This window comes from Macrosteles quadrilineatus, unplaced genomic scaffold (genome assembly GCF_028750875.1).
Source record: "Macrosteles quadrilineatus isolate MER2022 unplaced genomic scaffold, UCM_ALF_1.0 Scaffold_1__1_contigs__length_201487025, whole genome shotgun sequence".
Taxonomy (NCBI): domain Eukaryota; kingdom Metazoa; phylum Arthropoda; class Insecta; order Hemiptera; family Cicadellidae; genus Macrosteles; species Macrosteles quadrilineatus.
The window spans coordinates 16,080,776-16,097,633 of record NW_026542594.1 but is presented as its reverse complement, the minus strand read 5'-3'; the positions used below and the strand labels follow the sequence as shown (position 1 = coordinate 16,097,633).

Here is a 16,858-nt window from a genome sequence, read left to right as displayed (position 1 = left end):
TTTGGTATCCTATTTTGACATTTTTGTTTATGCTTAATGGTGAATGTTACTGGTTTTGAAAAAAAATAATTCAAACATCTGATTTCATGTGTTGACAAAAACCTCAACAAACTGTAACTGTATACCAAGTGAAGTAGATATCAATGTATGCCTGTGTCCAGGAGGAAGGAGACAAGAAGAGCATGGAAGGGACAGTCCTCAACGGCCCCAAGCTACAGTCTGGCAACTTGTTCACCAAAGAGGGTATTGAGGCCAGCTTCAATGATCTTGACCAGATATTTGAGAACTCTGACGATACTTCAAGTGATGAAGCGGTCAGTACTTCAACTGAGCGGACTGTTTGTGAAGAAATAATATTACCAAGTTTTTAATATTAGCAAATGTATTAGCAATTTAATAATATTATAATATTACCAAATCGATAAGCTGACATCAAATCAGCTTTTTTCCCATCCCTAGGGAAAAACTCATGGGCGAGGGATTAGATGAGGATTCTGATCCTGCGTTTGACCGAGTGAATAAGTGTTTTGATTCCAGCTTTGGATTTTGCCTAGTGATTTTGCTAATTGTGAGAGTGAATTTACTATTTGAGTGCAGGGTTTCTAGTAGTCGGGAAAAACGGGAAAGTCGGAAAACACGGGAAAGTCGAGAATTAGTATTGAATAGGGATGGACGAGATTGGATTTTTAGTTCGAGACGAGACGAGACAAGATTTTTTATTTCTCATAAAATTTCGAGACGAGATCGAGACGGGATATCCCTTCTCATACACAACGGGAAATGCACGTTCAAAATTTTTACCTGATTTTGTAACATTGTTAGATGACTGTTTAAATACAAAAATAATGATAATAGGCAAGAATATGTACAATCTTTTATTAAAAAACATCAGCATAACATTTTTTTATTAATCACGCCTAACTTATTAAAAATGCCTACGATTAGGAAACAATGTGATATCAGTTAGGATAGAGTTCAACTTATCCTAAAATAAAATAAATCATAAAATAAAAACAATATTAATTTTTATAAAATAGTTACTTGTTTTGACTTTTTATAGGCTAGTAATAAAACATTCCTCACACTGCTTACACTTAACAAAAGTTCTCAAATGTTATTAAAGTAATATTATTAAAATAATTAAAGTAATATTTACATTTAAAGAAATAATTAAATAAGAACGCCTTCGCAAAGGAAACGCAACTACAACACGCTCCTGTATTGCGGGTACTGCGTTGACTTTCTGCAGGCGTTTTTAATTTTTTTTTATTTTTTATTTTTTTTATTACTCGTCTTGATAAAAATCTCGGCCAAAAAGAAATCTCGTCTCGTGTAACGAGATTTAAAATTTCCCGAAAATTTCCCAAAATTTCGAGACTTGACCATCCCTAGTATTGAATTTAGAAATGGTCTTGAAAAGTCAGGGTTTAGTCTTTTATTTTGATATCAAAGTCGGGAATTTCCTAGATTTTTCCGCAATCGCTGGAGACGATGATGCTAGATGACGATCAGGTTTTCGTGACTACCTTATATTTATGATTTTGCCGCGATCGCGCTAGATGATAATCACGTTTTCGAGACCGGATGAGATTTTCATGATTTGGCCGCAATCAAGCTAGAAGGCGATCACGTTTTCCTGACCGCGGGAGACAATGATGATTTTTCCGTGACCGCGGGAGATGATGATGACGTTCTCGTGACCGCGGGAGATGACGATGACGTTCCCGAGACCGTGGGAGATGACGATGACGTTCCCGTGACCGCGGGAGACGACAATGACGTTTCCGTGACCACGGGAGACAATGATATTTCCGTGACCGCGGGAGATGACGATGACGTTTCCGTGACCTCGGGAGATGACGATGCCGGTTCCGTGACCACGGGAGATGACGATGACGTATCCGTGACTTCGGGAGACGAAGATGAGGTTTCCGTGATCGTGCATGCGGACGATGACGTTTCCATGACCGGTTTGTCTGTTCAGAGATTCGATACATTTTGGTATCGACATATCACTATTTTTAGGAAGTTATTAATAAATTGCAGGCTTAAGGATTAATTTTCAATTTTTGGATTATTTAATCAGTAATATATAAAAATTGAATACTTGTGTCAGGCAATATTACAGCAATCATAACTTTTTTTCCTTTACTGAGAATGCTTTTTCCAATAGAGAATGTTGTAACAATCGCAAAATACGGCGATAATGTCTACACGGCCGTGGGAGATGATAAAAATTTTCCGTGTTCTCGCAAGAAGGGGATGATATTTCTTAACCGCAGGAGTCAATGATGACTTCTTGACCGTGGCAAAATTTTGCCGCAGTAATCCGAGAAGTCAACCTTTTATCTTATCTTATCTAACAGGGGCAGGCCGAGACCTTACAGCACTTCATCCGAAAACCAAATTATTGCGCACCCCATACAATTGTTTTCTTGTTGACCTTACAAGTTAAGGTGTCCAATGAATGCCTGTAGCTTCTCAATTAGTTCATCCTCGGGAAGATAACTTCCTCTAGCCAAATTACCAAGAGTTATGTGATATGCAGAAAACCCCCTCACTCTTCATAGGTTATCCTGCATACGCACATGGGAGCGTAGCTTTATAGCAAACCCGAATCTTTAATCTTATTCTACTTTATGCTATGAGCTGGGTAGCTGTTCATTGTTCAATAAGAGAACCAGATCGTGATCATCAAACAGGATTTTTAATTATAGCTTACTAACAAATGCCTGGTAGGAACCGCTCTGGAGGCAGCTTGAATCTTAGATTTATAATCCCCAAAAAACGAAACAAAACTATTCCCTTGTAATCTAATCAAACCAAAGTATCTATCCCCAAAAGAATTCCTTCAAATCAAATCACCAAACCCCAATTAACTTAACAGTCCCCTTAAATCAAAACTTCCTGTACAAAACTCCCGACTACAGGGCCTAACCCCAAGATAGAGAAACCAGTACTCACCCAACTCTCCTGGGCACCTTGCCCCGGGCAACTGATCCCTTTCTCTCCCTCAGGTGGCCTATTTATTGACCCGACAGCTACTGAGTGCAAAGCCCTCAGTGTTTACAAAACACCTCCAGCACGCGTCACAGCAAGCAAGGCCTGACCACAGGTCATCAACCTAGCTTGCCCAGGCTACCCTCCTTTACAGTTATCATTCTAGCATCAGAGAGCTCGTCACAATCAAAGAGCAGGTGATCGGCTGTCTCCTCTGACCTATCGCAATACCTACAGATCGGTTCACCACCAAATAAGCCCATCTGATGTAAATATTTCCTGAATTGCCTGTGTCCAGTGGCGGCTCTAGGACCTTGTCTAGGGGGGGGCTCCGGGGGGTTTGGGGGGTGTGGAGCAAAATTTTTAAAATTTTAAAGCCGTTTGGTGACTTTTTAAAGCAATTTTAACGCCTAAAACTGTGTCCAATAATAGTCCAAAAACTCCCATTTCACCTGTTGTTTGTCATGCATGAGCAAATAGACATAAGTAGAATAAAGTAAAGTATATTTTTTAAATAGTTTTTACCAATTTATTTAATAGATCAGATTTATTATCCCAATAGAACTAGGCCTATATTAAATATGAATAGATATTGCAAAACATAACAATTAATCCTCTATTGTGGTTTCTATTTCATAATTCAACTTTTTAAACCTAGTTTTAATTTGTACTGCTCAATTTCGGAATTTTGGGGGAGGGGTTTGACTCTCTAACCCCCCTCCCTGCCTACGGCCTTGTAAAACGGGACTACACTGTATTGAAAATATAACTAACAATTGATAATTTAATAGTAAAAAATCCACGGCAATAATGAGTAGATAACCAAACGGTAAGGCCTGACAATGATTGAATTGTATAATTTAAACACCCACGGCAATAACGAATAGAAAACCAAACCATGAGGGTAAGGCTTGACTAATTGTATTTTATATTAAAACATCCACGGTAATATGAGTAGAAAACCATACCATGAGGATAAGGCCTAACTTTAATTGTACTGTTTGAATGTGAAATCCATCCTCCTTTCTTTCTGCCCGGCGAAGTGATCTATTACTTTTTCGTTGAAGTTTAAAGTTGACAACAGCTTTTTTTCGATAGAACACATAGCAAGCGCACTTAGTCTGTCTTGTTTCATGGTACTCCTGGTAAACGTTTTAATTCGTTTCAAAGTAGAGAAACAACGTTCACTTTCCGAAGTAGTCATAGGTATTGTGCTTATGATTTTTAAAAGTTTGATTGACTCTGGAAGCACATCTTTGAGGTTGTTGACATAGACAAAGTTGAGTAGTCTTAATGACCCTGTGGCCGTTGAAAAATCATCCCTATTGTAAATAACATTTAACTCCTGTTTCAATTCAGTTTTATTTAGGCTAAATAGTTCCGCAGCAGCGTGTAACTCTTTTTCGGGAAACTTGGTTTTAAACTCCCCAAACAAACTTGGCTGAAACAGTTTTGCCGCGGACAAATGATTTACAAACGTAAAACGGTCATCAATTCCCGACGTAATTATGTCACACACTTCCTTTGCGACGACGCGTTTTTGATCGTCGTGTCTTCTCCGCTTTTTGCTCGATTCGGGTTCACTATCTCTCGGTTGATCTAACATGGTCGAGTTTCTTACGCGATCTACCACAGTTTTGAAATCGCCGACAAACTTAAACGCCTTGACGCAATCAATTGTTGTTTGCTGCAGTTGGTTGTACAGAATGTCACTGTGGGGCAGTATTTGATTGAAAAAGTCCAGCCAGAAAATAAAGTCTTCGTCTTTTAGAATACTTCTTAGGCCAACAGCTTTATTTATTGTGGCATAGTCATTGGTGTCATCGTCGAGTATGTAACTTAAACATTCCTCCAACTCTCTTTGATAATTAAAAATTGTGCTTACAATTCTGGATTTAAAATTCCACCGAGTACCTGAGCTTTTTGGAATACGACGTTTTACTATCTCATCGAGAACTGCAGTTCTCTTTGTTGACTGGGAAAAGAATGATGAAAACCCTTGATATTACTGAAGAATATCTTAACCTGCTTATTTTGTGTAGCACTGCGTTCAATGATTAAGTTTAATTGATGTGCGTAACAGTGGACAAAATTTGCATTCTTATATTTAGATTTTACACGCGCTTGTACTCCCGTGTGTTGGCCACTCATTACGGAAGCCCCATCGTAGCTCTGGGCAATGACTTTATCAGGAGTTTTGTCGAGGTTTAATTGCTCTAATACTTCAAAAATTGTTTCGCTAACTGATTCTGCATCATGGCCTTTTGGTCTAATAAAAGTGATAAATCGCTCGTGAATCGTGCCATTCAGCTCGTACCTAATAACAAATACTAGTTGGGATAAAGTGGCACAATCTGTTGTTTCGTCGGCTTCAATAGCAACATAGTCGGTTTGTGTCAATTCGTCACGAATCATTTGCAGACAAACGTAATATATTGAGTCCAATAACTCGTTCTGTATGGTTTTAGACAGACCCAAAAACACTCGGTTATTTGTTTGATTTATGTGCTGTTGCAATGTTACATCCAGCTCCGCCATAAGGTTAACCAATCCACGAAATATGCCAGGATTTTTTGAATTTTCGCGTTCATCATGTCCTTGTAATGCTAATTCAAACGCTCCACAAAATTTAATTGCATCAATTAGCTTACTTAGAATGTATCGATTTTTCGAAACATCTTCATTTTGTTTTTGTATTTTTAACCTATATGCATTGTCCAATTGACATCTAATATCAACTTTACCTAAAACAGCATATTCTATTGACGCATTTATGTGTTTTTCACTTGTTTTGTGTTTTTTTACTTTTTCCAGTAGATGTTTAAGGTCTGAAATCCCGTCTACAGTCCATGCTCTATCTTGAACCCCCATGACCAAACAAGTGTAGCAGAAAAATGAATTTTTAATTGAACAGCCACATAGCCAATCTGCATGATTGTACATATGTGGCGAAAATTTTCGTGTGAAGCTATTCTTATTTTTTGAACTGTTTTGAATTTGGTTTATGTTCATGAAAGGTCTAGGAGGTCCTAATTTTTTCAAAGAAATTCTGTGGTCAATATTTTTGATCCCTTCATTGATAATCAGGCTAACTTCATTAGTGACGTTAGCCGTCGACGACCAAGTCGACGACAACGAAATGCCGCCGTCCATTATTATTTAGATTTAGGCCTTCAACCCACGGCAAATTTACCCGTAATAACTTATTAAGACTAATAATAAGTAACTATAACTAAAGTTGTCCGAGTCACTTTACCTATGGTTAGTTTACTTTGTTTTCGGGTTGATTAGGTTAGCCTATACTAAAACTACAGACGTAACTTATTGACTCAAAAATACCAACTAACTAACTCAATCAATTAAGTATAACTATTAATAATTTCTACTTAGCTCTTTCAATCTTCAACAAACTACCGCTTCCTTCCTTAGGCCTCCATCACTATCACTAAACACTATTGATCACAAAACAACAGGTCGTTTGGCACTAAACTACTGAACTGTGGTCATGGACATGGAAAAGTGAGGTTAGTTTATGTTTATGGTAGTGACAGTGTGGATGATGGCTCCAGCGCTGCCAACATGGTTCTTCCTATCCTAATCGTGTGTGATGCAGAATTATCCAGTTTAGGGTGGCTGCCCTGATTTATGGATGCGCGCGCAGCTTTGGACTCTGCCCCAGAGTCCCTATTGTAAAGCATTGGAATGACGTCACGGCACCCTCAGCGTTGTTAGGTGTTTCTACCATAACACTACATGCATTGAGTTTGGGACGGAGGTTGCCGCCGTCCGCAATCCACATTATGAAAGCGACTATCGCATTCGCAAAACAGTCATTACTGGATTCAAAATTTAAAACTATTTCATTTCATATTATTATCATATTGATTAAGTAGTCGTAAGTAATTGTAATTTAATTTTAATACAACATATTATTTTTGTATTACATAAATAAAAAAAATATTGATTTCTGTATTGTTGGGAGGGCGGCGTCCGAGAGTCCTTATGGGCTAGCCGCTACTGCCTGTGACCAGTTATCAGTTCTACAATTATTTTGATTCTTCGCCTGTCTAGTCTCAAGAGGTCAGAGGCAACCTTTTTAGAAGGCCTAAACAGAGTAAGCTTGCTGACCCTAAGAAGGGGAGTGTCAACCCAGTGTTTGCGGAGCTTTTCCTTGGCCCATGACAATATCGAGGATCTTGTGCTGTTTCGTGAAATGCCACAGAAGGGTTGTGGGCCTATCATTGTTGTCGCAGAGGCAGTGTTTGCCAATCTGTCTGCAGCTTCATTTCCTTTTATGCCTGAGTGTCCACGCACCCAGCAGAGCATAAGGTCATTTCTCCTACCCAACTCAGACACAGAAGCAAGGCAGTCCCACTGGAGCCTAGAGTTGAATTCGTAAGCGTTTAGTGCTTTTAAGGTAGCTTGACTATCAGTGTAGATATTGATTGTTTTGTCTCTGATCTCTCTGTTAAGATGTTCTTGAACACAAATCAAGATGGCAGTGACCTCCGCTTGGATAAGCAAGAGGTAGTTGTCCTAACCTATTTTTATAGCTGTCACGACAGAATAGGTCAACTCAAAGCAGTCGCCGGCGACTGACTGGCAATGGTATAGGCCTACTGACTTGACACAGAATAGAATGACATGATCGGTAGTGATTTTGTTTTAAAGTAGGCCTACTGTTTCACAATAGAAAATTCCACTACTGAACTGTTACGTAAGCAATAAATTTATTTTTACAAAAGTCAGAATAGAAACACTATTAGGCAAAAAAATAGAAGGGAGGGAGGGGTTGTGCAATGGCCTCGAAATGAGCGGAATAGCAACATTGAGTAGGTTGTTGGGGGGGGGGGAGGGAAGGGTGAGACCTTTGAGCTATATTTAGACTAGACTTTCATCACTCCCAAATGGCTGGGTACGGGGATTACAATAGCAGGTTTTTTCCTTGCCTGGTTTGACTTTTGTCTTTTTGTGTAGGAGATTTGAATAATCAAAAATATAATTTGAATTGACCACAATTATTTAGCATTGATAATACAATTTGCAAGGGACCAGGAGTAAATAGACCAAAACACTAAAATTAATGTACAAGAAATGAAATACAGAACACGATGATTTAACACTGTCACTCAATTTTGTTGTCTAGAAATAAGGGTCGGTGAACTAATCAATAAATAGCCAAAACCAGTTTCCTCCCCCTCTTGCAGTCTCACCACCACCCCTCCCCCCCTAAGCTGGGAGGCCCAACACTTTGTCCTTGAAACACCCTAGCCTCTGAAACAATAAACCCTTACACCCGCGTTGCTGTTTTGACAACAGGTTTATGAATGCGTTCACTATTTTTCATTTTCCAGAATTAACTATCAATATTTGTATTACTGTAGAATCTGTAGACACAAGTTACATTTCAACAAATGTTGATTTTTTACAATTTCAAACCAAACTGGCGAGTTCAAAGATAAGCCCGAGTTTCAAGGCCGTACCCTACTCGAACTCGAAATCTCGAATACTCGCCCGTTTTGTATTAATAGTATAAAAAAATCGGATACATTAAAACCGGATCCAGGCCAAGATCCGATTTTTTGTGGATCCGATCGGGCGTCGGTTCTAGCTCAGATCTGGCGGATCCGGTAGTCCGATATCCGGATCCGACCATCACTAGTTTAAACCCAAATTGGCCAGTTAGAACATTTCATTGCTGCATTGTTTTGACATAAAGACAGGGGTTGGTGTAGTAAAACCAAATTAAAAAAAAAAAAAAAATGGTAAAACTATAAAAATTGTGATCAAGAAACAAGAGTCAATACATTTTGGTATCGACACATCACTAATTGTTGAAAAAACTAGTCTTAAAAAATCTGTTATTGGTCTAGAATTTTAAAATGGAAAAAAAACTAGCCACCCTGTGAATGTAAATTGGGAAGCGGAATATCCTGTTGTTTACAGGTAATTCACCGTTTTATTAGTGTTTTTACTATTATTCAGAGCTTTCTTAGCGATTAACCCTCACTTCAATTTATTAATAAAATTCACGGTAGGGCCCTTATCGGGTTATAGAGCCTGCTTAAGTCTGAGGTAGCATATGCTAAGGCCTACATATTGTAATACAGCAGAATTTATTACTATGAATTGGGTTGTGTTTATGTACAAGGGTGGCTAGATTTGATTAAGGAAATAATTATCAAGATTTAATCTGGTGTTAAACCGTAGCGGGCTGAGTTGAACCTGTTGAAACGGGTCGTGCAAACACGTGGTCGGGTGAGCGCTCAAGGATTAAGTTAGGGATTTTAACTTTTGAGGTTGATAAAACTAAAACAATAAATCCTTATATATAATACGTGAAGGCGATTTCTACGAAACACTACTCCTCCGTTAATAATGGATGGATTTTTACAAATGATGATGGAATTTCATCAATTCCTGCAATAAAGGTCCTCTTGCTTTGCCCCACAGGCCATCAAAATCCCAATGTATTTCTTATTAAGAAAAGATTATATTTACTTAAACAGACAAATGATTTGTATTAATTACAGCTGTTCATAGTAAACACACAAGAGCATTCGTTTTCAGTTGATAACTGGAGTGGAGTGATTGATTATATTATCTTTGAGTTGACTATTTTAAGTCATCGGAAATAATTTTGACTGATATTCGTTTTGAAATAACGCCTGTAATATTTTGCAACTGCTCGAATCCGAGCAACAGGTGCACTAGTATAAAATAATAGTGGTTTATTTACCTTTACTTTCATCCCAGTTCAATAAAAGTTGTAATATCTATAACCATTAGGGATGGACGGGATTGAATTTTTAGTTCGGGACGGGACGGGACGGGATTTTTATTTCCTTCCCGATTTTCGGGACGGGACGGGACGGGATTTTTTCTGTGCATAAAAAGAAAGTCTTGAGTCATACCGCAGTTACCAAAAAAAGACATACAAAATCAATTTTTACCGTATATTTACCAGTATAAAAATCTATAAAAACCAAAAAAATGGGTAATAATATACAGGTACCTATAGAAACTTTTGACTCGCGGTCACGGTCACGGTGCGATCGTCAAAATGACCGCGGTCACGGGGTGATCGTCGGTATGACTCGCGGTCACGGGATGATCGTCGGTATGACTCACGGTCACGGCATAATCGTCAGTATGACTCATGGTCACGGTGCAATCGTCGGTGGGACTCCACGGTTACGTCGTGATCGCCGGTATGACTCCGCGGTCAAGGAGCTATCGCCGGTATGCCTCGCGGTCACCGCATGATCGTCGGCATGACTCCGCGGTCACGGGGTGATCGCCGGTATGACTCGCGGTCACGGCATGATCGTCGGTAGGACTCCACGGTCACGACGCGATCGTCGATAGGACTCCACAGTCACGGGGTGATCGCCGGTATGACTCGCGGTCACGGCATGATCGTCGGTAGGACTCCACGGTCACGGCGCGATCGTCGCTAGGACTCCACGGTCACGTCGTGATCGTCGGTATTACTCCGCGGTCACGGGGTGATCGCCGGTATGACTCGCGGTCACAGCATGATCGTTGGTAGGACTCCACGGTCACGGCGCGATCGTCGATAGGACTCCGCGGTCACGGCGCGATCGTCGGTATGACTCGCGGTCATAGCGCGATCGTCGGTAAGACTCCGCGGTCACGGCGCGATCGTCGGTAGGATTCCGCGGTCACGGCGCGATCGTCGGTATGACTCGCGGTCATGGCGCGATCGTCGGTAAGACTCCGCGGTCACGGCGCGATCGTCGGTAGGATTCCGCGGTCACGGCTCGATTGTCGGTATGACTCGCGGTCATGGCGCGATCGTCGGTAAGACTCCACGGTCACGGCGCGATCGTCGGTAGGATTCCGCGGTCACGGCTCGATTGTCGGTATGACTCGCGGTCATGGCGCGATCGTCGGTAAGACTCCGCGGTCACGGCGCGATCGTCGGTAGGATTCCGCGGTCACGGCGCGATCGTCGGTAGGATTCCGCGGTCACGGCTCGATTGTCGGTATGACTCGCGGTCATGGCGCGATCGTCGGTAAGACTCCGCGGTCACGGCGCGATCGTCGGTAGGATTCCGCGGTCACGGCGCGATCGTCGGTAGGATTCCGCGGTCACGGCTCGATTGTCGGTATGACTCGCGGTCATGGCGCGATCGTCGGTAAGACTCCGCGGTCACGGCGCGATCGTCGGTAGGATTCCGCGGTCACGGCTCGATTGTCGGTATGACTCGCGGTCATGGCGCGATCGTCGGTATGACTCCGCTGTCCCGGGGTGATCGCTGGTATGACTCGCGGTCACGGCATGATCGTCGGTAGGACTCCACGGTCACGGCGCGATCGTCGAAATGACTTCGTCTCCTGCGCTCGCAATAGCGGCGTCATCGGCACTCGCTAAGCGGCAAAATCGCCGACGATCGGACCAAAAAAAATTCCCGTCCCGAAAAATTCCCGATTAAAATGTAATCCCGTCCCGATAATCGGGAATATTTTTTTCCCGAAAAATTCCCGAAATTTCGGGACCCGTCCATCCCTAATAACCATGGTTTCGACGCTAGTTGCGTCATGGTCACGTAGTTAGCAAGTCGAGAAGTATCTTGTCATAGGCAGTCGCTTGGACGTTGTCATATTTACACAAACACCGACACGGACATAAACACACATGTACATTCAGAAAAAAAAATAAAAGGTTCTCGTGGACGTAACACAGGCCTGTGATGAACAGTCAAATTGTACCGTTGGGGAAGCGCCGGCAGTAGAGTGTTAGGATGTTTTTTTGGTGTGAGTATTGGAGCATTGTAAACTAGGCAGCTGAGCGGAGTAATTTTAATAATGAATGACACAACAAAATTCTCGTCCTTGAAAATGGTTGTGTAGACTTTAGAGTTAAGGAAGATGTCATAATATGCTGAAATTGCCGTTGTGATTTAATAATACAAAGCATGAAATGTTGGGATGAAATAAAACAACACAATACCATGATGAAATTAGAGATTATTTCTAGGTTTGTTTACTATTTGAAAGTTATAAAATACTCATTAAGATCGAGTCGGGCTCGAATACTAAAGTATTTGTTCAACTATTCCAACTTTCGAATATTCGCACACCCCTATCGCCCGTGTAGACATCCAACATTCTGATAACCTTCCGCGCCCGTGTAAAAAACACCATCGACTCTCTTGGCCACGGAAATTTTGTTTCTGTTTAATACTAAATTATTTGGGCAAAATAATTTGTCAGAGCAACCATGTCAATCTTTACTAATATTTTGGCTCAATTAAAAGTTGCATAGGCTAAGATATTTTAAGATACATCTTCAGCTGAATTAGCAAATTTCAGGGGATTTTCCAAGGAAAAGTGTCCTTAGTGGAAATCTTTTCATTGTTTCTCTTAACTGTTACAGGGAGGACTGCTGTTCCAGGTGCAGATGCCAACGCCCCCGGGCTCCAACAAGGGTGCAGGGGATGAGTTTGCAAGCACACTGACAGTGCGACCACCTCGGGGTAGTGGAGGGGTGCGGCCGGAGGAGCTCAGTAAGATGTTCCCTACCCCTCCCAGCCATGAGCCAAACCCCATCTCCTCCCCATGCGGCCACACGCCAGTTCATGAACCTCCTGAGTTCTTACCTCTGCCTAGGATCAAACAGGAACATCACGCGTACCCCCACTTCGGCAGTCCACAGGAAGAGATCATAGAGGTAATAATGAGTAACGATAGCTAACCATTTTTGTATCAATCAATCAAAACATTCTTTATTCATTATAGTTTCACATTACATGAACTTGAATAGAGTCATAAGCTAAATTCAAAATTGCTTACTGCTAATTAAATACATAAAAAGAGTACAAAAATTACTTTACTTGAACTTTTAACAAAACCATGACTTTAAGGATAACAGTATTTGGAATTCAAATTAAGTTAGGCCTAACTGTTTTTTACTAATACTAAAGAATTCTGTTACTGAGTAGCAGGGAGTTCTTAAAAAATATTCCTTTAAGAGCTTCTTGAATTTATTAAATTTTGTTTCTTTTCGGATGTGAGCTGGTATAGACTGGAGAAATTTTAGCCCTATGTAAGATGTCTTTTTAGTGTAAAATTCGAGATTATGCCGAGGTAGGTTAATTTTTAATCTGGTGTTATATACTAATTGTTCTGTTGAGCTGGATGATAGTTGGATCTGTTTTGCATAAATTATTGTTTCATAAATATAAAGACTATAAACTGTTAATATTTGTAATTCACGAAAGATGCTCTTGACTGGCTCTTTCTTTTTAAGATTTTTCATCACCCTGATAGCTTTTTTCTGTTTAATTAGTACTTTATCTAAATTAGTTTTTGTTGTTGCCCCGTATAGAACAATTCCATATGAAATATGTGAATGTATTAATGAGAAATAAACAACTCTTAAAGTGTCTAAACTGCATACTCTGAACATCTGTCGCAGCGCATGGATACCGGAAGATACCTTTTTAACCACATAGTTCACATGGCCCTCCCAAGATAGATGTTTATCGATAATTAGACCAAGAAATTTTGTTTGCTTTACTTGGTTTATTCTTTCTGATTTTATGCAAATGTTTGGTTCAAAATTTTGTCTACGTTGTTTAGTGGAAAATGATATAAAATTGGATTTTTCTGTGTTAATAAGCAGATTTTTTCGGTCAAGGAATTCTTTTATGGATAAAAGACTCTCCTGAGAAAACGTTTCAATCTGTTGTTTTGATCTTCCGGGAATAAGCACATTACAATCATCAGCAAACAGACACATAGACCCGCCGTTACCAGGAATCGCTCCTGGCATACCTCTAATATAGCAGAGAAAAAGTAGAGGCCCCAGGATCGATCCCTGCGGCACCCCATATTTCAGCGTCTGATGCTGAGATCTACATTTTTCAACGTACTTTGTGTTTGCATGCTCCACAACATAATCCAGTTCAACAAATTGGTTTCTGTTTTCTAGATATGATGTAAACCATGCAAGCTCTTTTCCATAGATTCCCATTTCTTTTAGTGAAGTCAACAATATACTATGTGACACGCTGTCAAATGCCCTACTAAGATCCAAAAAGATTCCTACAACATTTTCTCCTCTGTCAACAGCATTTATTATAGTTTCTATGAATTCAATACCAGCTGTTATTGTTGATTTGCCCTGTATTTAATTGAGATACATAGTGGCATAAGTCATTTTTTAACTCAAGTATTTGGTACCAATAGATAAACACTTTTCTTGTTCTATTTGTGGGCAAAGTACTAGGCACGTTTTTTAAGTAAGGACCGTTTTTAAATTTCTTCGTTCCAGCACTGCGATTGGCATTTTCGACATTTGCGCTGTGTATGTGCATCTATTGGTAAGACATAGCCGGAAATTCAAGAAAAATCGGCCGTGTTTACATCCGGTTTCGAGCATTCAAAATGGTGCCGCCAATTGAGACTGCCGCCGACTGTGAAGTGCGCGCTGTAATTAGATTTTTAAGAGCTTAAGGTGTGAAAGCCAATAAAAATCATCGACAGATTAGTGAAGTGTATGGCAAGAACATTTTGAGTGTCATAATTGTATGCAAGTGGATATGGGAATTGAAATATGGTACCACGAACGTTCATGATGAGTAACGCACTGGGCGTCGTCATTACTGTCCCCGTACCCATGATGACACCCAGTGCGTTGCTCATCATGAACGTTGGTGGGGCCGTCTTAAAAGTTCCTTACCTACTTGCGTACCATTCCGTCACTCCTAATGTTCTCACCATACACTTCACTAATCTGTTGATGATATTCAATAGCTTTCACACCTTTAGCTCTTAAAAATCTAATTTCAGCCCGCACTTCACAGTCGGCGGCAGTCTCAATTGGCGGCACCATTTCGAATGCTTGAAACCGGATGTAAACACGGACGATTTTTCTCGAATTTCCGGCTGTGTCTTACCAATAGATGCACATACACAGCGCAAATGTCGAAAATGCCAATCGCAGTGCTGGAACGAAGAAATTTAAAAACGGTCCTTACTTAAAAAACGTACCTAGTAGTATAAGTCAATTGCAATCACCAGGGGTATCAGAGGAAATTTTTGTTTTGCTCCCAAACAATCAGCTGGTATCCTTAGCAACCATAGTGGTTCAAGTCAGAATTGTACTACTATTGCTGCAAACAACGTTACTTCAGTCAGTGTCTCAGTGATTTGTACCACTCTGCCATTTCTTAGACTGTGACACAAAGTATGGACAAACAAAGTTAAGGTTGTGTTTTTCTAAAGTTTTAAGATAACAATTTCAAGATTAAGTGGCTGCGGTATGTGAGAGAAACCCCTTTATAAATTATAAAAAAATGCCTAAATTAAGAAATGGATTTTTTTTTCAATTGAAAAAAAAAAAAACAAGATATGTTAGATTTGCTGACAACATAGTTTGCTGATGTTAGATTGACACATACATGTCAAACATGTGTTCTACAACATTGTTGATACGCCATCTGCAACAGGAGCGCAATGCAATAATAGTAATAGTTTAATAGTATCAGGCTCAGAAGATAATGAGGAGGACAAAGATGAATAAGTTTACAAGGTCTACAGAGTTTATGTTACTTAATTATGTCAAAGTCAACAAAAGTTGTATATAATTTACCTAGCAGTTGCATGAAAATGTTGTCAAGGCAGAGTGTCATAAGTCATTTCAACCCCTACAGAACCACCCCATACAAAAAAATCCCTCTAATCATATATATATTAAAACGTGACAGGGTTTTTTTATTTCACGATTCTGAATCAACCACTCGACGGATTTTCATTATTTTTCTTTTGAAAGAAAGATAATTTTGAGAACTAGGGAATGTCGAAGCCATAATTTTAATTTAGGGTCCCAGTTTTGTAGAAGTTGAGTTATAATTTTGAAAAGTAGCAGCCGACGCTAACATTCTAAACTAGCTTTTGTATAATACCATTTGCTTAACGTAACAGCTGTTAAACATTAAGCGTTTTTGACACAAATTCAGCATTTGGATGAAAATGAATTGACGTGAGTATACGTAGAATTGACTTATTTCTACTATGTGTAATGCTATAATCATTGATACGTTCATTCATTCAGTAAGAGGATGAGATATTATTTAAATATACATAGTAAAATACTAGATGTTTATAATTAATTTTTTGAGCAGCCTTTAAAAAATTTAGTTTGTTTTATAACTAACAGTTGGTTGAACAAAAAAATATTCTATAGAACTATGCGGTTAGTTTATTTACTCTGTGATTTTGTCATTGATTATAGGAAAGAAGTAAGATTCTATAACCATTGCGGTATACGAATCGAAGCTCACGAATCTCCAAAAGAAAGCTTATGAAAATGATTTTACTACTCTACTTTTTGAGGAAAGGTTGGGAAAATAACAATGATCACATGTTTTAATTCATCTTGGCAGCTTTTTCTTTACTATAAATTTTGAACTGCTTAAACTATGCTTGAATTAGTAATAGACAAACTATATACAGTTTTAATAGACCACTCGATTCCCGTACGTAGGACGGGCCAACAGCTCGTATGAAATAATAATACAAATAAAATAAATAATACACTATAAAATAATACATTTATGAATACTAACAAATTTTAAATTAATTTAATAGTTTATGGTAAGATATCTACTAAATGCTTCTGTTTCTCAAAATTAGCTCAGTGTGACTTGTACCACTATGGATTTCAGGGGCTCAATTAATAGTTAACAAACAAGTTTACTTCTTTTTAATAAATATCAATTAATGCGGCAGGTCACAGTGTGTGTTAAAACAATATACATACCCCTTCAAACTAAGGGACAAAATTATTCCTACTTTTGGGCCTTCTAAATTTTGGAGATACTGAATA

At 39.5% G+C, this 16,858-nt stretch overlaps 1 protein-coding gene across 1 annotated transcript in view; it reads left to right on the top strand.

Annotated features, from left to right (window-relative positions):
• The window catches only part of LOC129004362 (mediator of RNA polymerase II transcription subunit 13), a 204,351-nt gene that overhangs the window by 118,131 nt on the left and 69,362 nt on the right, over positions 1-16,858 (top strand). Inside the window, exons 14-15 of the mRNA XM_054432934.1 lie at positions 162-314; positions 12,422-12,697. Coding sequence (XP_054288909.1) covers positions 162-314; positions 12,422-12,697 — 429 coding nt within the window. The remainder of the gene's footprint in view (positions 1-161; positions 315-12,421; positions 12,698-16,858) is intronic.